General features: G+C 40.7%; 1 protein-coding gene across 1 annotated transcript in view; it reads right to left on the bottom strand.

Moving 5' to 3' along the window:
• Nucleotides 1-641: 641 nt before the first annotated feature.
• The window catches only part of LOC129768269 (uncharacterized), a 58,615-nt gene continuing 40,686 nt past the window's right edge, over nucleotides 642-18,570 (bottom strand). The window contains exons 5-6 of the mRNA XM_055769792.1: nucleotides 1,031-1,195; nucleotides 642-969 (exon numbers count right to left, since the gene is read on the bottom strand). Of these exons, the coding sequence (XP_055625767.1) occupies nucleotides 691-969; nucleotides 1,031-1,195 (444 nt within the window). The 3' untranslated portion in view covers nucleotides 642-690. The remainder of the gene's footprint in view (nucleotides 970-1,030; nucleotides 1,196-18,570) is intronic.

Genomic DNA, 18,570 nt, shown 5'->3' with positions numbered 1-18,570 from the left:
ATATTATAACAATAAAATCACTATCTCCCACAAGCAATCTTCGTATCGCAGGGCTCATTAGGCGCTCTCGCCAGCAACGGTGGACTGTGTAGAGGAATTTACACTCAAATTTTTTCCAACGCTATCAGGAACAAGGTAATTTGCTGAAATTCGAATATTGAGGAAAAACTTCCCTCAACAATCAACGTCTCGTACCATAAGCGTTATGAACCTGGAGCAATGAAGTGTTTCAGATAATTTTTCAATTATCATCGACTACAATTGCCTATTAAAAGCCTGTGGTTGTTTACAGCTCGAACCTAAGCCCGGTTGAGCCCCAGATGAAACCGCTCAGCTGATTCAATAATGCTACTCAAACTAATGGAGTAGGCAGGAAGTAACACCGAACGTCCTTGGTCGGCGTTCATGGCAAGTATTTTTACTCCGATACAATAGACAACGACAGCAAAGAGGGCAATGTTTGCTGATAATGAAGTTTCAAGAAATTTCACTAGACTATAAGGCAAGAGAAGGGACCGAGCCCTCTTGTGTTGTTTCCTAAGGAACACAGCTTTGATAACATGCCACAGCCATGGACAGTGCAAGGTTCAAGTAATAATTGCTCGATTATCTTAACTGCAATAAAAACAATCCCGTGGAAGTTCGCATTTATGTTCTAGTTGTCGCCCTCTTTATTCCATTATTTATTTTTCAATGGTCCACATGCTTAACGAGGGAGGTCTTTTGAAAGTGTTCTTCGCTCAGTGCTCGCCAGTCCGCCTGCAGAATTTGCGAGACTTCCTTCTGGGTGCTCTCGATGCTACGGGACGCCGTTCGTAACCAGTGATGAAACTCGTTGCTCCACTCAGGGTTTTTGGGCCAATCACACTCCACTATCAGCTGACTACGACGAACGTAAAAATGGCGCAAATTTTGGGCTGAATGTGCAATCAGCAGAGCTGTGGCGGTTGAGATGCGTTCGCGAACCATCTGCGTGGGAGAGAGTTATAATGTGAGACACACACGGGTTACTACAGCGTCAAACACTTACCAACACTGACAAGTTCGGACACGACCTAGCCATCAGCACCAGCAAGCTATCCGCTCGATCCTGGAACTCTACCTGACAGGTGAAATCCGCCAGCATTTCGTGTCCGTAAACGAACAACGTAAATTTGTAAGCATCAACTGCAGCCAGCAACTTATCCGAAGTAATCTGAGAATGAAAAACAGCAAACCGGTAGAAAAGAGGGAAAATCATTTTCACTGCCACCGCAGGGAACCGACCACATACTTCCCCACCTCGACCGATCCCAATTCATTTTGCGGACCCACTCGAGAGCTACCCTCGATTATGCATATGAGTAATAATAATAACAGAAATAATGCCAAGTACATCCAAACTTAATTAACACTTTGAGCACAGTAAACTTCCAGCCCGAGAACATAAATTTTCTGGGCGACGAACACAAACGTATGGAGCAATGATAACCTCAACTTACATGAGCGCACATGAGCACACACACACACATACGGGTGCATATCAAAAACGTCGGCAAAATTGAGCACCCGAGGTTCGTCCAACGGTCATCATGAGAGAGACCGTCCTTCCGGTGTCCCGAGGAATGAGTTATTCGGAAGTATTTCCAGAATTGGGTCGAAAGTTTAAAAAATATACATTTACTCGATGACCAAATAAATCAAATGAAACATAAAAAAAGTATTAGATTGGGGAATAAGTAATCCATCATTTCCTCGGTAGCTGGCTCTGTGGTCAATATCTCGCGTAATATCGATCATACAATTTTAAGTTTATGCTCGTTGTAAAGAAGACATTTTACACTGTAAAACTTATTTACTATTTTTTGCTTGTTCTATTCAGTTGTGAGTTACACGGTGTCAATCATAGAAGCCAACAAAGAGAAAAATCGGTACATTTTAAACCTCTTTTTATCTAAAAAGGCGAAAATGCAAGCCAGATTGCTGAAGTTGTAAATGATGTGTATGGTGCCAATACTGTAATAGCTAAATACGTGCAATTATTTTTAATTTTTTAATTTTTTTTTATTTGAAAAAAATAATTCTTTTCTGTAGTTTATACCGTTTTGTCTCAAATTCGGAATTTGGTGGTCATTAAACAGTGTCTCATTACTCAAAATGGTACTCTTTCGCGAAGTTAAATCGCTTGTTAGATACAATAGAGCCTTCTTTTTAACTTGACTAAAATAAAATAGATTTACAAATGAATATTCATGGTGAAAAACTAAAAATATGTTTAATCACTTTTGTCTCAAATTCCGAACAGCAAAGATGCATTTCTTTAAAAAAAATCATACCTTTTGAACTACTGGACCGATTCATATGATCGATATATCAAATAAAGTCAATAAGCTAGTATTTTTTGGAAAAATGTTATACTCGCAAAAAATTTGGATTTTGCTTTCGTAATTATTGATTGTACTTTGCATTTTATAGTTTACATGGCTTCGGGCCCAAGGGCGCAATATCGGTATCGATACCTGTAAATGATGTTAAAATGAAATCTATAACAAAACGAATGTCAAGGTTTTGATTATTAAATTATTTATAACATGAAAGTACAGTAAAATCACATTGAAAAATGAAGTGTTCGCAATTTGAATCATGCGTAGAAACTTGAATCATATTCCGAACACTAATTTTAATGAAGATTTCTGCATAAAATATAATTTTTTTTCACCCAGTTATTGTAGGTTCTTACATTCTCTAGCACTTAACATGAAAACAGCAATCAAAACAGCTGAAACAACTACAAAAACTGAAAAATTAACGATGCTTGTTTTTTACGGAATTTGCCAACGCAAACATTTTATCATTGGTTTTGACTATCACTTTTTTGCAAATGTCTAATATTATAAATTATAGGCTAGGCTTTTCTAAACTTATAGGCTTTATTGATACCTGTAAATGATGTCAGAATGAAGCCTATAATTATAGAATGTCTGTGTTTTCATTATTCAGTTATTTTTATTTTATTCACACCGTCTTCGACAAGTCGCACAGACTGTAGTTTTCTTATAACTATGGTAAACTTCTTATTCTATTTTTAAATGCGTTTTTCGTCAGAATAAAATCGTACTCGTGAGAAATAAAATTGAACTGGCGAAGGCAGGAATCGAACGGGTTGTTACAGCCATAGTTCGTTCTATGGTATGGCTCTGCTAATAGTGGGGAGTTCCGAAATCGTCTAGGAGGAATGTAGAACGGGATCTGTGCGAGCAATTCAGCACAGTCCATAGATCCTCTGAGAATATCGAATATAAATAATCGCTGAATCGGGACTCGTCTAGCTGATAGTGTTTCCAGACCTAGAAGCTGGCATCTGTCCGGGTACGGAGAAAGCTTTCGCGGTCGTAGCGGCCACGTGCTTACCGAATCTGAGTTTGAAGTCGATTGTGACTCCAAGGTCGTACATGGACGATACACGTTCCAATACTTCCGGTTCCATCAAGTATTGATGACTGACAGGGCTCTGACGCCGGGCGAAGGAAATGACTTTGCATTTATTACTGTTCACACGCATCCCATTGTCGCTACACCATGCCAACATTGTGATGATATCTGCCTGGAGCGCATCACAATCTGAAGTCGAATCGATGGTGCGGAAGATTTTTAGGTCATCGGCGAATTAAAGTTTGGACGAAGAAAGCAGAAAGTACAAGTCGTTAATAAACATATTGAACAACATCGACCCAAGAACGCTGCCCTGTGGTACTCCAGATGTGGTGTTCAAGACACGGAATCGAGTTGAGTAAAGGGCGACATATGCGGTTCTGTCACACAAGTACGAGGAAATCCAATTCGTAAGTGAATCCGGAAATCCCATGTGTTTCAACTTCTCGATGAGAAGGACATGCGGAACCGTGTCGGATGCTTTCGCGAAATCAACATATACTGCGTCAACTTGTCGTCTCTCTTCTACTTCGCGAGACAAGGCAGTAATGTAGCACATGAGGTTCGATGTTGTAGATCGACGCCTCATGAATCCGTGTTGGTCTTCAAAAATGATGGGGGACATCACGCTATAAAAAACATTGTGCACCAGTCTTCCGAATACTTTGCCAATGCAGCATAGTATTGTAACACCACGGTAATGTTCCATCATCTTGCAGCTACCAGATTTGTGGATGGGAACGATGTAAGCAGCTTTCCAGGCATCCGGAACGGTCATTTGGCGAAGTGACAGGTTGAATAAATGTGTGATCGGAGCCGCTAACTCTTTGGAGCAGTTTTTGAGCATATGGGAGGTATTCCATCCATCCCGCATCCTTTTTTGATATCCAAGTCGTCGATAGCTCTCACAATTTTGTTTTCGGTAAACTGGATGACAGGGAGGTCGATGTTGTACGCAGGAATGTGAGCGAAACAGTCGCCTCTTGGTACGGGTGATGCTTTGCTGAACACGCCCTCGAAAAACGTAGGGAAAAGGTTTGCGGTTTCATCGATTGAGTTGGCTTGGGCACCATTAAAGCTCACACTACGTGGTATGCGAGTGAATGATTGCCTTTTCTTCACAAAGTCCCAGAAGCACGCCGGGTTTTGCTTAACTCTGGCTTGAATGGTGGCTATATAGTTTCCGTAGGTGTCTGACAGCGTTGTTTTATACTGTAGTTCAACCTCTTGGAGGTAGTTTCGATCGTTTGTAGACTTCGAATTGAAGAAGCGGTGACGAGCTTTCCTGAGAATGTTGCACAAGTTTCGGAGTTCACGGGTCCACCACGGTTTACTGGACATTGAGCTGAATGATCGTTTTCTGCGAGGCACATTATTATTAAGCACTGCGTAGAGCTTTTCGTAGAATGCTGAAGGTTGTTGATTTACTGCAATTGCTGAAAGTTGTTGATTTCCTGCAATTTACTAAACATAAAAGTTTAGTAAATTTATATTTAAAAATGAAGTGTTCGGAATTTGAGACTGTTCGGAATATGAGACAAAACGGTACACTAAATTCTGATCACTACTGTGAACAACTGGACCGTTTGAAGCACGATTGACCAGACACGTCCAGAATTGGCCAGAATTGTATTCCATCAGACCACACATGTCTATGGTGACTGGTTAGAAATTCCGGGAGCTTGAGCGGGATGTTTTAATGCATCCACCATATAATCCAGACCTGGCACCCAGCGATTACCATAATTTTCTCGCATGGCAGAACTTCTGGTTGATAAGAAATTTGAATCAATTGTCACTTTGTTTTTTTTCGATTTATAATTATTGACTACATAGCATTCAATATAACAACACAATACTTTAGGGGGTCTTCGTAGCCATTTGGTTACGCGTTCGCTTACTAAGCGATCGATCGTGAGTTCAAACTCAGGGCCCTCAATTGACCATCTTTGTGTTGTTATAGAATAACTACGTCCACGCAACCATCATCAGCGATGGAGAACGATCCACGGTCGAAATAAGATCGATTCATCCATACAACTGCTCTGCTCTGCAAGAAACATCGGGCTGCTGTTCTATAAATAACCCAACAATGATCATTATCAACTGTCTCCGCTGTCCGGTCTGCTGAACAATGGAAGAACAGATAGAATACCCTTACGCCTAAATGGCTACTACAGTGTAATTTACCATAATGTAATGGAACAGAAAAACCTAACGCCTAAATGGCTACTACTACTAATGTGTAATTTACAATTTATAGGAACATAAACATATGTACATGTACACGATAAAAACCCGCCTCTGTTACAGATAAAATGCTAATGAGCCTAAGAAACAAATAAATGTGATAAAAAAAACACAATACTTTCTCCAGTAAGAATTGTTCGATCACTCGAAAAGACAACGCGTTTTTTTGTTCTCGTTCCCAATGCAATCAAAGCAAAGTATATTGGTCGGCACCTACACTACCCCCGCTCCCTCCTGGCGATCCAGGGGATACTTGACCAACTAACAAAAGGGACGAAACGTTTACTGGAAGAAGTTTCGCTAAATGCAGCAAAACCGTTGTCGAAACCAGAGCTGCAATTTGTCATTGTCACTGCATATATTTGGGGTACTATGACGACCATTGCAACATTACCACCAAACAACGTGCAACAAAATATAAACCGACAAAACAAATTCCTCACTCTTCAATGATAAATAATTTGTCAGAGTGTGTTGACGAACATAGCATGTTGCAAGTCAGTGCCCTATGATCGTCAAGACGGGAAATACCATGTCACTTGATGTAATGGAATTTTACACGTTTACCAGGGTGCATTTGTTTACGTTGGGCAATCTGACAACCATTCTCATATAAAATGCTAAAACTTCGAGGACTAAAACTAAACGGACTTTCAAATACGTCAATTTGGCAGGATCTCGGGCAGAAATTTCAACGAAGCGATAAATTTCTTCATTATTTCAGCATGTAGATATTTTCCAAGCTTTGGTCAATTATATATTCCGTTGCCTAAATGATTTGCTATCGCTCACTCGTCATTGCGTGTTCGACATAGTATTTATTTCAATAAATACAAGAAACAACAAACGGAACGAAAATCGAACCTTTGCTTGATGAAGATAAAATGCAATCTGCGACAATCATCAATTCGTTGCTGACAATTTTGCCGCCTACTTGGTCGGTCAAAACGTTTTGACGAAGCTCAGTAACATGCATAGTGTTGCATCGTACTCCGTCAGTCATCATTTGACCAAGATTTTTGTCAGTAAGAAGCGACTAACGTGGCTCGTCAGTTGTCATTGACATTGATGAAAAAATGCAGCTCTGGTCGAAACCAAAAAGCCATTGTCAACTGCAGATCTCGCGGATGGAAGAGTCGTCATGTGCACACTCCAAAAAACCTCTGCAAATCTCTTAAAGCCTTCTGCAAATCTCTTAAGGGCTTCTCAGAGACACAAGGCCTGAAATAAAGGAGAAGAACAAACAAATACACTGCATCCTGGGTCGCGATGAAAGTGAAGGAAGCTGCATTCCGTTACTTGATAACCTCGAAAGCAGTGATCTTTTCTGTTGGAAGCGAACTTGAAAACACTGGTTACCGGCAACCCCGCCAAAACCCAGAGTACTGGTAAGAAGCAGACTGTAGTGAAGGATAAAAGTGGAGAAACGGTGCATAGTAAACGTAAGAACAACCTCAGCGACGTTGAGCTAGTGATTCAAGAATTCGCCCCAATCGGCAATACAGGAAGTATGCAGGGTTCACACCACCAAGCTCAACAAATATTTGGGTGGCTGATATAAACGGGCGCTGAACCGCTAACGAACTATTACCTCTCAGAGATGGATCTATGCACAGATCTTCCAGCGATAGGTAAACCCTAGGTGGTTCCGATGGGCACCACCAAGCGTGGGGCAATACTTGGCTTAGTGGGTATCCTCAGTCGGTTTCCAACTGTCACCTAGACACATATGCAGCGATAATCACAAAATAAGCGGTGCTCTTCATAAAAATCAAGGGTATTGCAGTGGAAACCCCTAAAAATCACCATCGATCAGAAAGAACTCACGCGTAAGTTGGATCTCACTGTCATGAGTATCCAGAGCCTGCTGGAGACATTCGAACCTACGTGTCGTCGCGCCACGCGGTTACCTCTGGATATGTACACTCGGGTATGCAGCCTGTGTTGAGAGCGATGAGTGCTTCCGTTTCGACTATTCTGCTGCCGCGCGATAGGCTTTGTTAACAAAATAGCGGGACCGAATCGAGAGAGGTTGTCCCTTGCTGAAACGAATAGTCTTCTCCGCGGAACTCTTAGGCACAGGCTGTCCAGATGCCAATGCAGTTGAGAAACCAAGCTAGAATTAGAACAAACGGAACCGTTAAAAACATTGCAAGACAGGATCGAACACATTTTCATCCATAAAACCGTTGAGGAACTGCTGAAGACTAGGTACATAAATCTCTGTGTTTGCGATTCGGGCGGCTCTCTCGCACTAAGGAGAGTCGGAATCGGTGTTATACACTCTGTCCAACTTCTATAAGACCGCCCTGATTCTATTTCGGTGCAACACAAACAGATATAATTTCAACAAGATAAATTCATACATTGTTGAATGCTTAGAATAAAGTATATGTAACGTAAATTTCGTTCAAAAGAGTTGTTTGTTTATTTGTTGTGCTTAAATATGATAATTACAGCTGTCCAGTTTCTATAAGTCAATTTCAAAATTCATATGTATTATCAATGAAAAATTTAAAACGATCGGTTGATTAAAATGTCAATAATTGGCAACATTGCCATTTCGGCTTATAACCTGGAAAATTCGTATTGGAATACTATTTACCAAATTGTGCTGAACGGATTTCTCGATATTTTTCCATATTTCCGAAACTTCGACCTTGAGCTGTTCAATCGTGGTGTACCATTTTCCCTCAGTGTAGATTCTGCGTACAAGGATCCCCTAAGATTTTCAACCGGACTCAAGTCTGGAGAGCGAGCCGGCCAGTCCAAAAAAATTAGTTTTTGGTTCTTAATCCACTACTTAGTTTCCTTGCTGGTCTGAATAGTAGAATTGTTTTGCTGGAATGTGATTTTTTTGTGACGATATCTTCGCAAAAACGGTAGAAGAGAGGATTCCAGAACATGTATTTAATTCTTGAATGACGTGAAAACTATCTTGAGCTTTCCGGTTGCACAGAATCTCGTTCAAACCATGCACGAGCCTCCCCCAAAATTATTGGTTCAAAAAACCTATTTCTCCCTTCGTTAATTACGCCAGTACCCGTTGAAACCATCAGGACCATCCAAATTGAACTTTTTTCGTCAGTGAAGATAACCTATACATTGAAGAACTTTTCGTTATGGTATATAGCAAAATGTATTCTTTTGGAAATATTCTTTGTCACAACATATCATGTCCCACTGTCCCACAAAGCTGTTCATGTGAGCTTTGGCAATACTCAGACGTCTTCCGATGTGATATGGTGTGAGATGAAGAGCTTTAAGCTTTCAGGCCCTTTTTATGTGGGAATTTTTTACCAAAACTTGACGAATTGTCACCCGAGTAACATTTAAATTGAAATATTGCTTTATATGCATAAGCGATTTTGAAGTATTCGAACCTGTTATAGCTATTTCCCGATTATCCCGGCCAGAGAGCTTCGATTTACGTGGAGCTCTCTCCTTCTTATCGTATCCAAGAGGATTGCCAAATAATTGAGCACTGCTTGATCGGATCTTCCAATCCGACGAACAGTTTCTCTGATACTAACATTTTCTTGGTGAAATGCATCAAGTTGTCTTTCTTCTCACTCCGTGAGCACTTTTCCCTTCGGCATTTTCCAGATTTATTGATGAAAAGAACTAAAACAACGGAAAATGTAACTGGTGTTATAGAAACTTGACACTTGAAAAATACTAACGCTCAGCGCTTGCACACACACATATAAAAATCATGCAGTGTATGACAGTCACCAATACTTACAAACTAGAATATAAATTGAAGCATTGTTTGTTTACAATGACACAAAGCAGCAAGATCATCACCTGGTCTTATAGAAATTGGACAGAGTGTAGGACTAGAACTCATCTCTCGCTACAGCCGCCCGGACATGTGCGAAGTATTTTTGGCAGAATTTTCATCGCCGCAGCGTACCCATCGGGTCGCCTCATCGTCATACTAATCGACTTAGCAAACTTGGATTCGGACAGCCAAAAAAAACGTGAATACAAAAAGTTCTCAAGAAGACTCGGCCTGACACCACTATCATGTAGGTCCCGAGTCACTCTGGAATCCCCGAGAAAGAAAAGGCAAACCATCTTGCTGGATCAGGACGACAAGCGAGGCGACGCACAAACCTGGTCCCAGTGGACGATTAGTGGACTCAGAAGTGGTACGTTGCCGGATACGTCTAGATGGAAGGACCCACGAAGGCACCGTGATCATTGGATAATATCTAGGATGCGAACGGATACACAGCGTTTGTTTACAGTATGGAAGGAGGCGGCTTCAAAAGGCAATGCTCTGAGTATAGGGTACACCACAAAGTACTCTGTAACTGCTCACAGTATGAGAGACCAAGGTTATTCTACAACATCCCTGAAAGCATCAGAGACGTCCTAGACGGCTTGACATTATCAATATCAACAGTACTAATCTGTTGATATTATTTTTTTGTACTACATGAAGAATATCAGGCTGTATAACTCAACATGATCAAACGAGAATAAGGAACCGAGGCGACCCCAAATGGAGTGATGTCTGTCTGTCTGTCTGATTCTTATAGACTCGGAAACTACTGAACCGATCGACATGAAAATTGGTATGTAGGGGTTTTTGGGGCCGGGGAAGGTTTTCGTGATATTTTGAGACCCCTCCCCCTCTCTAAGGGGGGCTACCATACAAATGAAACACAAATTTCTGCATTACTCGGAAATTAACCAAGCAAACGAAACCAAAGTTGGCATGTGAAAGTTTTAGGGTGCAATAAATGTTTCTATGATGGTTAGACAGTCCTTCCCCCACTCAAAGGGGGGGCTGCCATACAAATGAAACACAAATTTCTGCATTACTCGAGAATTATTCAAGCAAATCAAACCAAATTTGGCATGTGGAGGTTTTAGGATGCAATAAATGTTTCTATGGTGATAAGATACTCCTTCCCCCTCTCTTAGAGGGGGCTGCCATACAAATGAAACACAATTTTTTGCATTACTCGGAAATTAATCAATCAAACGAAACCAAAGTTGGCATGTGAAAGTTTTAGGGTGCAATAAATGTTTCTATGATGGTTAGACAGTCCTTCCCCCACTCAAAGGGGGGGCTGCCATACAAATGAAACACAAATTTCTGCATTACTCGAGAATTAATCAAGCAAATGAAACCAAATTTGGCATGTGGAGGATTTAGGATGCAATAAATGTTTCTATGGTGTTAAGATACTCCTTCCCCCTCTCTTAGAGGGGGCTGCCGTACAAATGAAACACAAATTTTTGCATTACCCGAGAATTAATCAAGCAAATTAAACCAAATTAGGCATATGGAAACTTTAGGGTGCAATGAATGTTTCTATGGTGGTTAGATACCCCTCCCCCCTCTCTTAGGGGTGGCTGCCATACAAATAAAACACAAATTTCTGCATTACTCGAGAATTAATCAAGTAAATGGGCGGGACGAAGTTTGCCGGGTTAGCTAGTTGTTAATATAAAAAAAATTGAGAAAAAAAAAGTGGGTTGTATCTGTGGTATAACCGCAAGGGTTACGTAGGACTATCGTTGATTTAGTGATCATTTGTTTTAGGTTGTATCTGAGTAAATTCTGAATGAATGAATAAATGAATATTTATGGGACTTCGAAAACGAGCGCGCTACGTTAGAGGCACAATATTTAGCAAAAGAAGCAATCACACAAGAGTTGTGTAATAAATAATACATTGCTTTTATTGTGATATGATTTGTATTCCATTTCCAACAGACAAAATATCTGTTGCATCAAATCTGTCTACATAATTTTTGCGTTCACTCATCCTTTCTCACAACACCCATTTCTCGTTTGAGAAATTGTTGAGTAAACATAATTTGCCAGTGCGCGTAGAGCGGGGATTCCTTCTTAATATTCATTGCACCTCTAATAAATTGCCGAAAGACGTGATCTCATGTTGATCGCACTTGATTGAAAAATCAAAAAACCAAATGTATTTGGTCGCAGTATTATACAGATAGAAAACATTAAAATAAACTCTTTCGCTTGAATGTAATTTTCAATTCCAAGGGGAACTGGCAGATTATTTTTAGCAACGATAACATCTTTCCGGAATCTTCTCGATGCTGGACAGCAACCAAATGAAAAGAATTTCGCGCGTGTATGTGTGCGTGGCGACTGCTCCGATGCCTCGAACAGAACCGTTTTCGATGCTGATACTCTCTTGATCGCCTTCTCTTCTTCTCCTGATGGATCGGCTTTTTGGCGCTCCCTCACAGTTCGAAACAAACTGAATGCGTTTCAGGTCAGGCAATGAATCACTCGATCCCTCGCCGTCCAGCTCGTTCAGCTCGTTCAGCAACGATGTTGTCCAATCGATATCCTCGCGAAAAATGAATGCGTTTCACCACCAGTATATCGCTTAAGTATGTTTTTTGTCCGTGATTGAATCGAGAGAAGGAGGTGGTTTACGATGGCAATTTGGAAGGCAAACTAGAGGTGAATGAACTCTCTGAGTTCGAAACTTTCAGCGAATGAGCAATAATCGATTGAAAATTAAATGATGATCGCGATGCGAAACATTTTCCGAAAATAGTTCCGTGCGTGTATGTGTGTGGGTGGCTGCTCCGATGCCTCGAACGGAACCGTTTGTGGCATCACACTCCTCCTGATGGATTCCCTTCTGCACAACCACGGTGCACAAACCGACTTTGGTGACACCGTTCATCAGCGCTTTCAAGATAAACGAAGATAGCTTCAGCACAAGAGCGAAAACATGATCCAATCGTTGTTCAATTATAACTGAGTGGATTTGGTTCTTGTTTTTGGAGGTACTTTAACCCATAGGTCATTCGTCCATGACTGAGTGGATTTCCGAGTGGCGCTCGCTTATATACCGATTGGTGATTTCAATAGCCTGTTTTGAAAACAATTTTAAGCAATTTTAACAAGTTTTTGGATGAAAAAGTAACAAGTTCAGCTTTTTTAGAAGTTTGGTTGGCGTCCCTGATCGCGAGCAAGATAGCAAGCACAGCACAACGAGCGGTCATCATTCGTTCCTAATGCTGATTTCAAACACATATGCACACACAGCTCGTTACAAGAATGGAATGCATGGAAAATATTGCGAAACAGCATTTTCCTTCACATTCACTACACGCCCTCGAAGAAAAGGAAGCCCTCTGTATCGAAGTGTGCTACGACAAAGAATGTGTTCCTGCGGATATGGGAAAGTATCCAAAATTTTAGAATATGGACATTTATTCAGATACAACGTATCTTTCATGGAAGTTTGCTTTCGAGTCCAAGTAGGAAACCTTTACTGTTGCATGTTCTTGGGTTCGTTACCACTCCAAGCAGAATATAGGAGTAGAAGTATTCTGAATGGGAAGCAGAAAGTCTCCGAAAAATGCTGACGTATATGTGTTACACGAATCAAATGCAGCGTTCTTTGTGAGGGCAATGAGAGAATAGAGAGGAACTACTGCGATGTAAACTTCGTCATTTCTCGATGGTTCGCAGAGATTCTTGCATCAATTGATAGGAAATATTTCCATTCATACAGCTCTGTGCAAACATTCTGTGTAAAAGTTGATAGCTGTTGGATGGAATAAGGGTATGTTGTACACGGAGAACAAACACGGTTTCATTGGACACGTACCGGCACGAGCCGATAAATGCATGATATATTTATAGACATGATATAGACATAGCGAATTCTCAGTACGGACCGACTGCACAGACGCAGCGAAGATATTTGTTCTTGGAGCGCGAAGGTCAATCGCATTGACCACATTGAGCTTCGTTTCGCGAGTTTAGGAAGCGACACTAACTATAATAGATTTCCAGGTGGAATGAACGCACTTTCAAAATAAAAATTGAATGAATGAATGAAAAATAAATTTTCTAAAATAATATCCGAAGTGGGAAACAATCGGATTGATTAATATAATTCCGTTGTTCTACGTCGAAAATGCGGTTGTGACCTAGACACAACCCTTTACATTTTTTTTTGTGAAAAACAAAATTGAGTGCGCGGAAGCATTCCAAATGTTGAATGTGGTATCTGATGAAGCTAACTTGGACCGGAGCAACGTTTATCGGTGGTTCAAAATGTTCTCAAAGGACCGAGAAGATGTGAACGACGAAGAGCGCCGGAAGCCCGATCACAGATTGTTGTATCGTTAGCGCCTCAGGGTTGGGATTTCCGGTTTCGATAGCTTGGGTTGGGCGAATTTCATCTCTGCGTTTATTCAAATCCACACTGGACGAGACCACTTTCCGTTTCCGTTTATTCGGTTACTCAACACAAAAATAACTCGCAAATTTTATAAGACAAACTCTACACAAAACTACATTTATTCTCTTACAAAACTATACAAATTTATTGGACTTAAGACTAACAATTATTTCGCGACCATTTTTGCGCAACACAATTACTTCCTTTTTAGTAGGATTCTGGCTTTTATATCTCGGCATACAAAGGTCCCTTGTTCGATCATCGTCGGTAATAGTGTAGGTGATGACGATGACGGTTCATTCAGTGAGGACACTCACTCTCTGCCATACTCCGTTCTCTCCGTTCGCTGTGTTATAACCAGGGGTACGACTAAAACGTCAAATCCCTCATATTGCCAGTGTACCCAATATTGCTGCGGTTTACTGACATTTTGGTTCAATCAATTACTGTTGTTTACAACTCGGTCCGGTTATATAGTCGAATAGTGGCTAACTTTAAACTCCATGTTAAATGTGAACACCTCCATGTGAAACCGAAATATGAAAATCGCTCATGCAGTTAGAATAAAGCAGCGCATTTTTCGATTTCAATCCTCGTAAACGATATGTTGATAAACAAATGACGCCATATTGATTTTGATTTTGGGTAGCCTATATTCAATTGATGTCTAACCCCTGGTTATAACCGCAGGAGCGCGTTTAGGGATGCGTTTCTACCAAACACAGATGAAGACATTGGAGTAAAGAAAGTGAAGAAAGTTGTATTGGCCAATCGTCGAATTACCGTTATAAAAGTTGCTGAGGACCTAAGCATGTCAATTGGCTCGTGCCATACGGTTTTTAGCAAAAATTTGGACATGAGACGAGTCGCCACTCGAATTACAGAATTACAGAATTACATTAATCAATTTCGATCAAACACAGCATCGCATTAAGAGCTATTGGACTCTGTTCGCGACTACCCAAATTTGCTCCAGAGCATCATAAATGGTGCCTAATCAGTGGATTATGATTATGACATGGAAACCAAAGCCCAATCATCCCAAAGTTCGACTTCCCTCTGCAATTAGTTGAACATGACCGGTATGCGATATACAATCAACTGTGTGACAATTCTGATTTATTCTAAAAAGGCAACGCAGATAATCTTGAGTGACACATGAAAACGACATATTTCTGAATAAAATCATGGCAATTGAGCTTGGATAAAAATACAGGCATACTCTTCGCCAAAGACCATTAGGTAAGCGCGGTGAACCTGTATTGTTGCAAAATAATGTAGTGCCCAGATGTACAAGTATGAAACTAGATTTTCCAATCATAGATACAGATTATAGATTATTGCAATAAAATGAAAAACTCTACTTTTTATCTCTAGTATTTGGCATCGATAGATATACATTTTCCCATCTGTCGGGCCATTCGTGAATGCCACACTAGAAGAACTGTTCTTCTATAGTAACAAAACAATTTTCATAAAAATTAAAGCGCGGTTCAGCAAGCGCGTGTCCCATCGATGCAAATAGTCGGTAGGATTAAGATCTGATGAGTAGTCGGTAGATCTCCCCAGCTAATCACCATTATCATACAGAAAAATCTTTTTTTTGCCTTTTTTGACAGTCATTTTTCACCCAGAACTTGATTTAAGTTGAACATTTGTTGTTGGTAGCGTTCAATATTGATGGTTTCGTCAGGGTTGAATAACTCATTGTAGATCAGACCCTTCTGATCCTACCAAACAACCACATCATTATCTTCCGTTCATAGCGATTTGGCCATGTAACCGATGTTGACCGACGATTGGCCAATACATCAAGATTTACCTGAATTTATCCGCTTTCGCTTAGAATTTTCGAAATAAATCCACTTTTCATCGTAAGTCCCAATCCGATGGAGGAATGTTTTTTTTTTTATTAATTCGTTTATTTTTACAGGCTCAGTTACTTAAGTTTAAAGGAGCCGAATTCTTAAATATATTTTTAAAACTATATATATATATATACATAAACAATTTTCTTACATCTATGGTTAGTAAGGTGGAAAACCGATTACTCGCGGTGTACTCGAGTTTAGAAGGGTGACATATTTTTAGGAGAAGGATGGGATATAAGGAAATTGTAACAATGTTGATGAGCACTCAATTCTTAAATCTATTCGTATATTTATAGTTTATTTACATTTCAACTTATTCTACTATTTATAGCAAGGGGACGAATTACTCGCAAAGGAAGGAAAGGAGGGTATAAGGATGTAGGGACAATCACACACGAAGATCTATAGCTTTAAGGAAAACATATATATGGGACATGTAATCAAGGTCTAACCGAGCCAACACATCTCTCACCGGCACATTGGGCTGTCTTCCTCGGGCCCGAAGGGAGTTTTTTAAATTCGATCTGGCGACCAGATACACCTCGCACGACCAAACAACGTGCTCGATGTCGTGATAAGCTTGGCCACAAACGCAGAGATTGCTGCTGGCAAGATTGAAACGGAAGAGTAGTGCATCTAACGAACAGTGATTGGACATGAGTCGGGAGAAGGTGCGAATAAAGTCCCGACTCAAATCCAGACTTTTGAACCACGGTTTGAGGCTAACCTTTGGGATAATTGAGTGAAACCACCGGCCCAATTCATCTTCATTCCACTTGCGTTGCCAGTTAGCGATGGTATTTTTGCGAACTAAAGAATAAAATTCATTGAAGGCGATTTGACGCTGATAAATATCGCCTTCAATTGCACCTACCTTTGCTAATGAGTCAGCCCTCTCATTACCCGGAATTGAGCAATGTGAAGGGACCCAGACAAAGGTAATGACATAACAGCGTCTGGATAAAGCACTCAAAATTTCTCGTATTCTCTCAAGGAAGTACGGCGAGTGCTTTTCCGGCCTCACTGAACGGATAGCTTCGACAGAGCTAAGACTATCCGTTACAATGTAATAGTGTTCAACAGGTCGTAAGGCGACGCTGTCCAGCGTCGAGGTGTGAGGTGTGTTTTGGCAGCTGATTGAAAACAGAAACTGCCATACTCCATCACTGAGAGAATAGTTGTTCGATACAACATAATAAGATCTTCGGGATGGGCTCCCCACCAGGTGCCGGTAATTGTACGGAGAAAGTTTATTCTTTGTTGACATTTTTTACTCAGATACCTAATATGGGCCCGCCAAGTACATTTAGAGTCGAACCAGACCCCAAGATACTTGAATGACATAGCATGAGTGATCGGTTTACCCAAAAGTTGAAGCTTTGGTTTTGCTGGTCTATGCTTCCTAGAAAAAAAAACCATCTCTGTTTTCTCCGTGGAGAATTCGATCCCTAGCCCAATGGCCCAGGTTGAAAAATTGTTCAAAGTATCTTGTAAGGGTCCTTGCAGGTCGGATTCGTTTGATCCTACGACAGACACCACTCCATCATCTGCAAGTTGTCTTAGGCTGCATTTTTGTGTAAGGCAATTGTCGATGTCGCTTACATAGAAGTTGTACAAAAGGGGGCTTAAACATGAGCCCTGGGGGAGGCCCATGTAAGAGACCCGACTTACTGCCGAATCTCCGTGAGAAAAGTTCAAATGTTTCTCACAAAGCAAGTTATATAACATATTATTCAATAGAGGCGGCAGACCCCGAGAGTGTAATTTGTCCGACAAAACCTCTATTGAAACAGAATCGAAAGCCCCCTTTATGTCCAAGAATACTGAAGCCATTTGTTTTTTTTCGGCGTAAGCCATTTGAATTTCTGAAGAAAGCAACGCAAGACAATCATTCGTCCCCTTGCCCCTGCGGAACCCATATTGTGTATCTGAGAGTAGGCCTTTCGTTTCAACCCATCGATCAAGGCGAAACAAGATCATTTTCTCCAACAATTTCCGTATACAAGACAGCATTGCTATTGGGCGGTACGAATTGAAGTCGGACGCGGGTTTTCCGGGTTTTTGAATAGCTATAACTCGTACTTGTCTCCAATCATCTGGAACAATATTATGCTCCAGAAACCGATTGAATAAATTCAACAAGCGATGTTTCGCCACATCAGGGAGGTTTTTCAGCAAGTTGAACTTAATTCGATCCGATCCCGGAGCAGAATTGTTACATGAAAGCAGAGCAAGAGAGAATTCTACCATCGAAAACTCGGAATCAAGATCGCACCTATCTTGTGGTATATCTCGAACAATTTTTTGCACAGGAGCGGAATCAGGACAAACCTTCCGTGCAAAATTAAAAATCCATCGATGTGAACATTCTTCGCTTTCATTCGTTGAAGAGCGATTTCTCATGTTTCGAGCCACTTTCCATATTTTTTTCATTGACGTTTCTCGTGACAAACCTCCCACGAAATTTCGCCAATAAGCACGTTTTTTCCCTTTGATCAAGTTTTTAAATTGATTTTCAAGGTCCAAATACGTCTGAAAATTTTCAGGGGTTCCATGTTTCCGAAAAGCTTTAAATGCATTCGATTTTTCTACATAAAGCTTGGAACATATGCTATCCCACCATGGATTGGGAGTAGTGTGGAACCTGGGATGGGTTTCGTTTGAGCGCGAACCGCGCTGTCATAGATCAAACGAGAAAGGAAGTTATACTCCTCCAATGGAGGTAAACCATCTCTGGAATTGATGGCTAGAGCAATCGCGTCCGCATATTTTTTCCAGTCAATGTGTCTTGTGAGGTCATATGCCATGTTTATAGATTCAGAAGAATTCGACCCAAT

This window comes from Toxorhynchites rutilus, chromosome 2 (assembly GCF_029784135.1).
Source record: "Toxorhynchites rutilus septentrionalis strain SRP chromosome 2, ASM2978413v1, whole genome shotgun sequence".
Lineage (NCBI taxonomy): Eukaryota > Metazoa > Arthropoda > Insecta > Diptera > Culicidae > Toxorhynchites > Toxorhynchites rutilus.
Note: the sequence above shows the minus strand (reverse complement) of the source record. Positions and strands in the feature narration are given on the sequence as shown.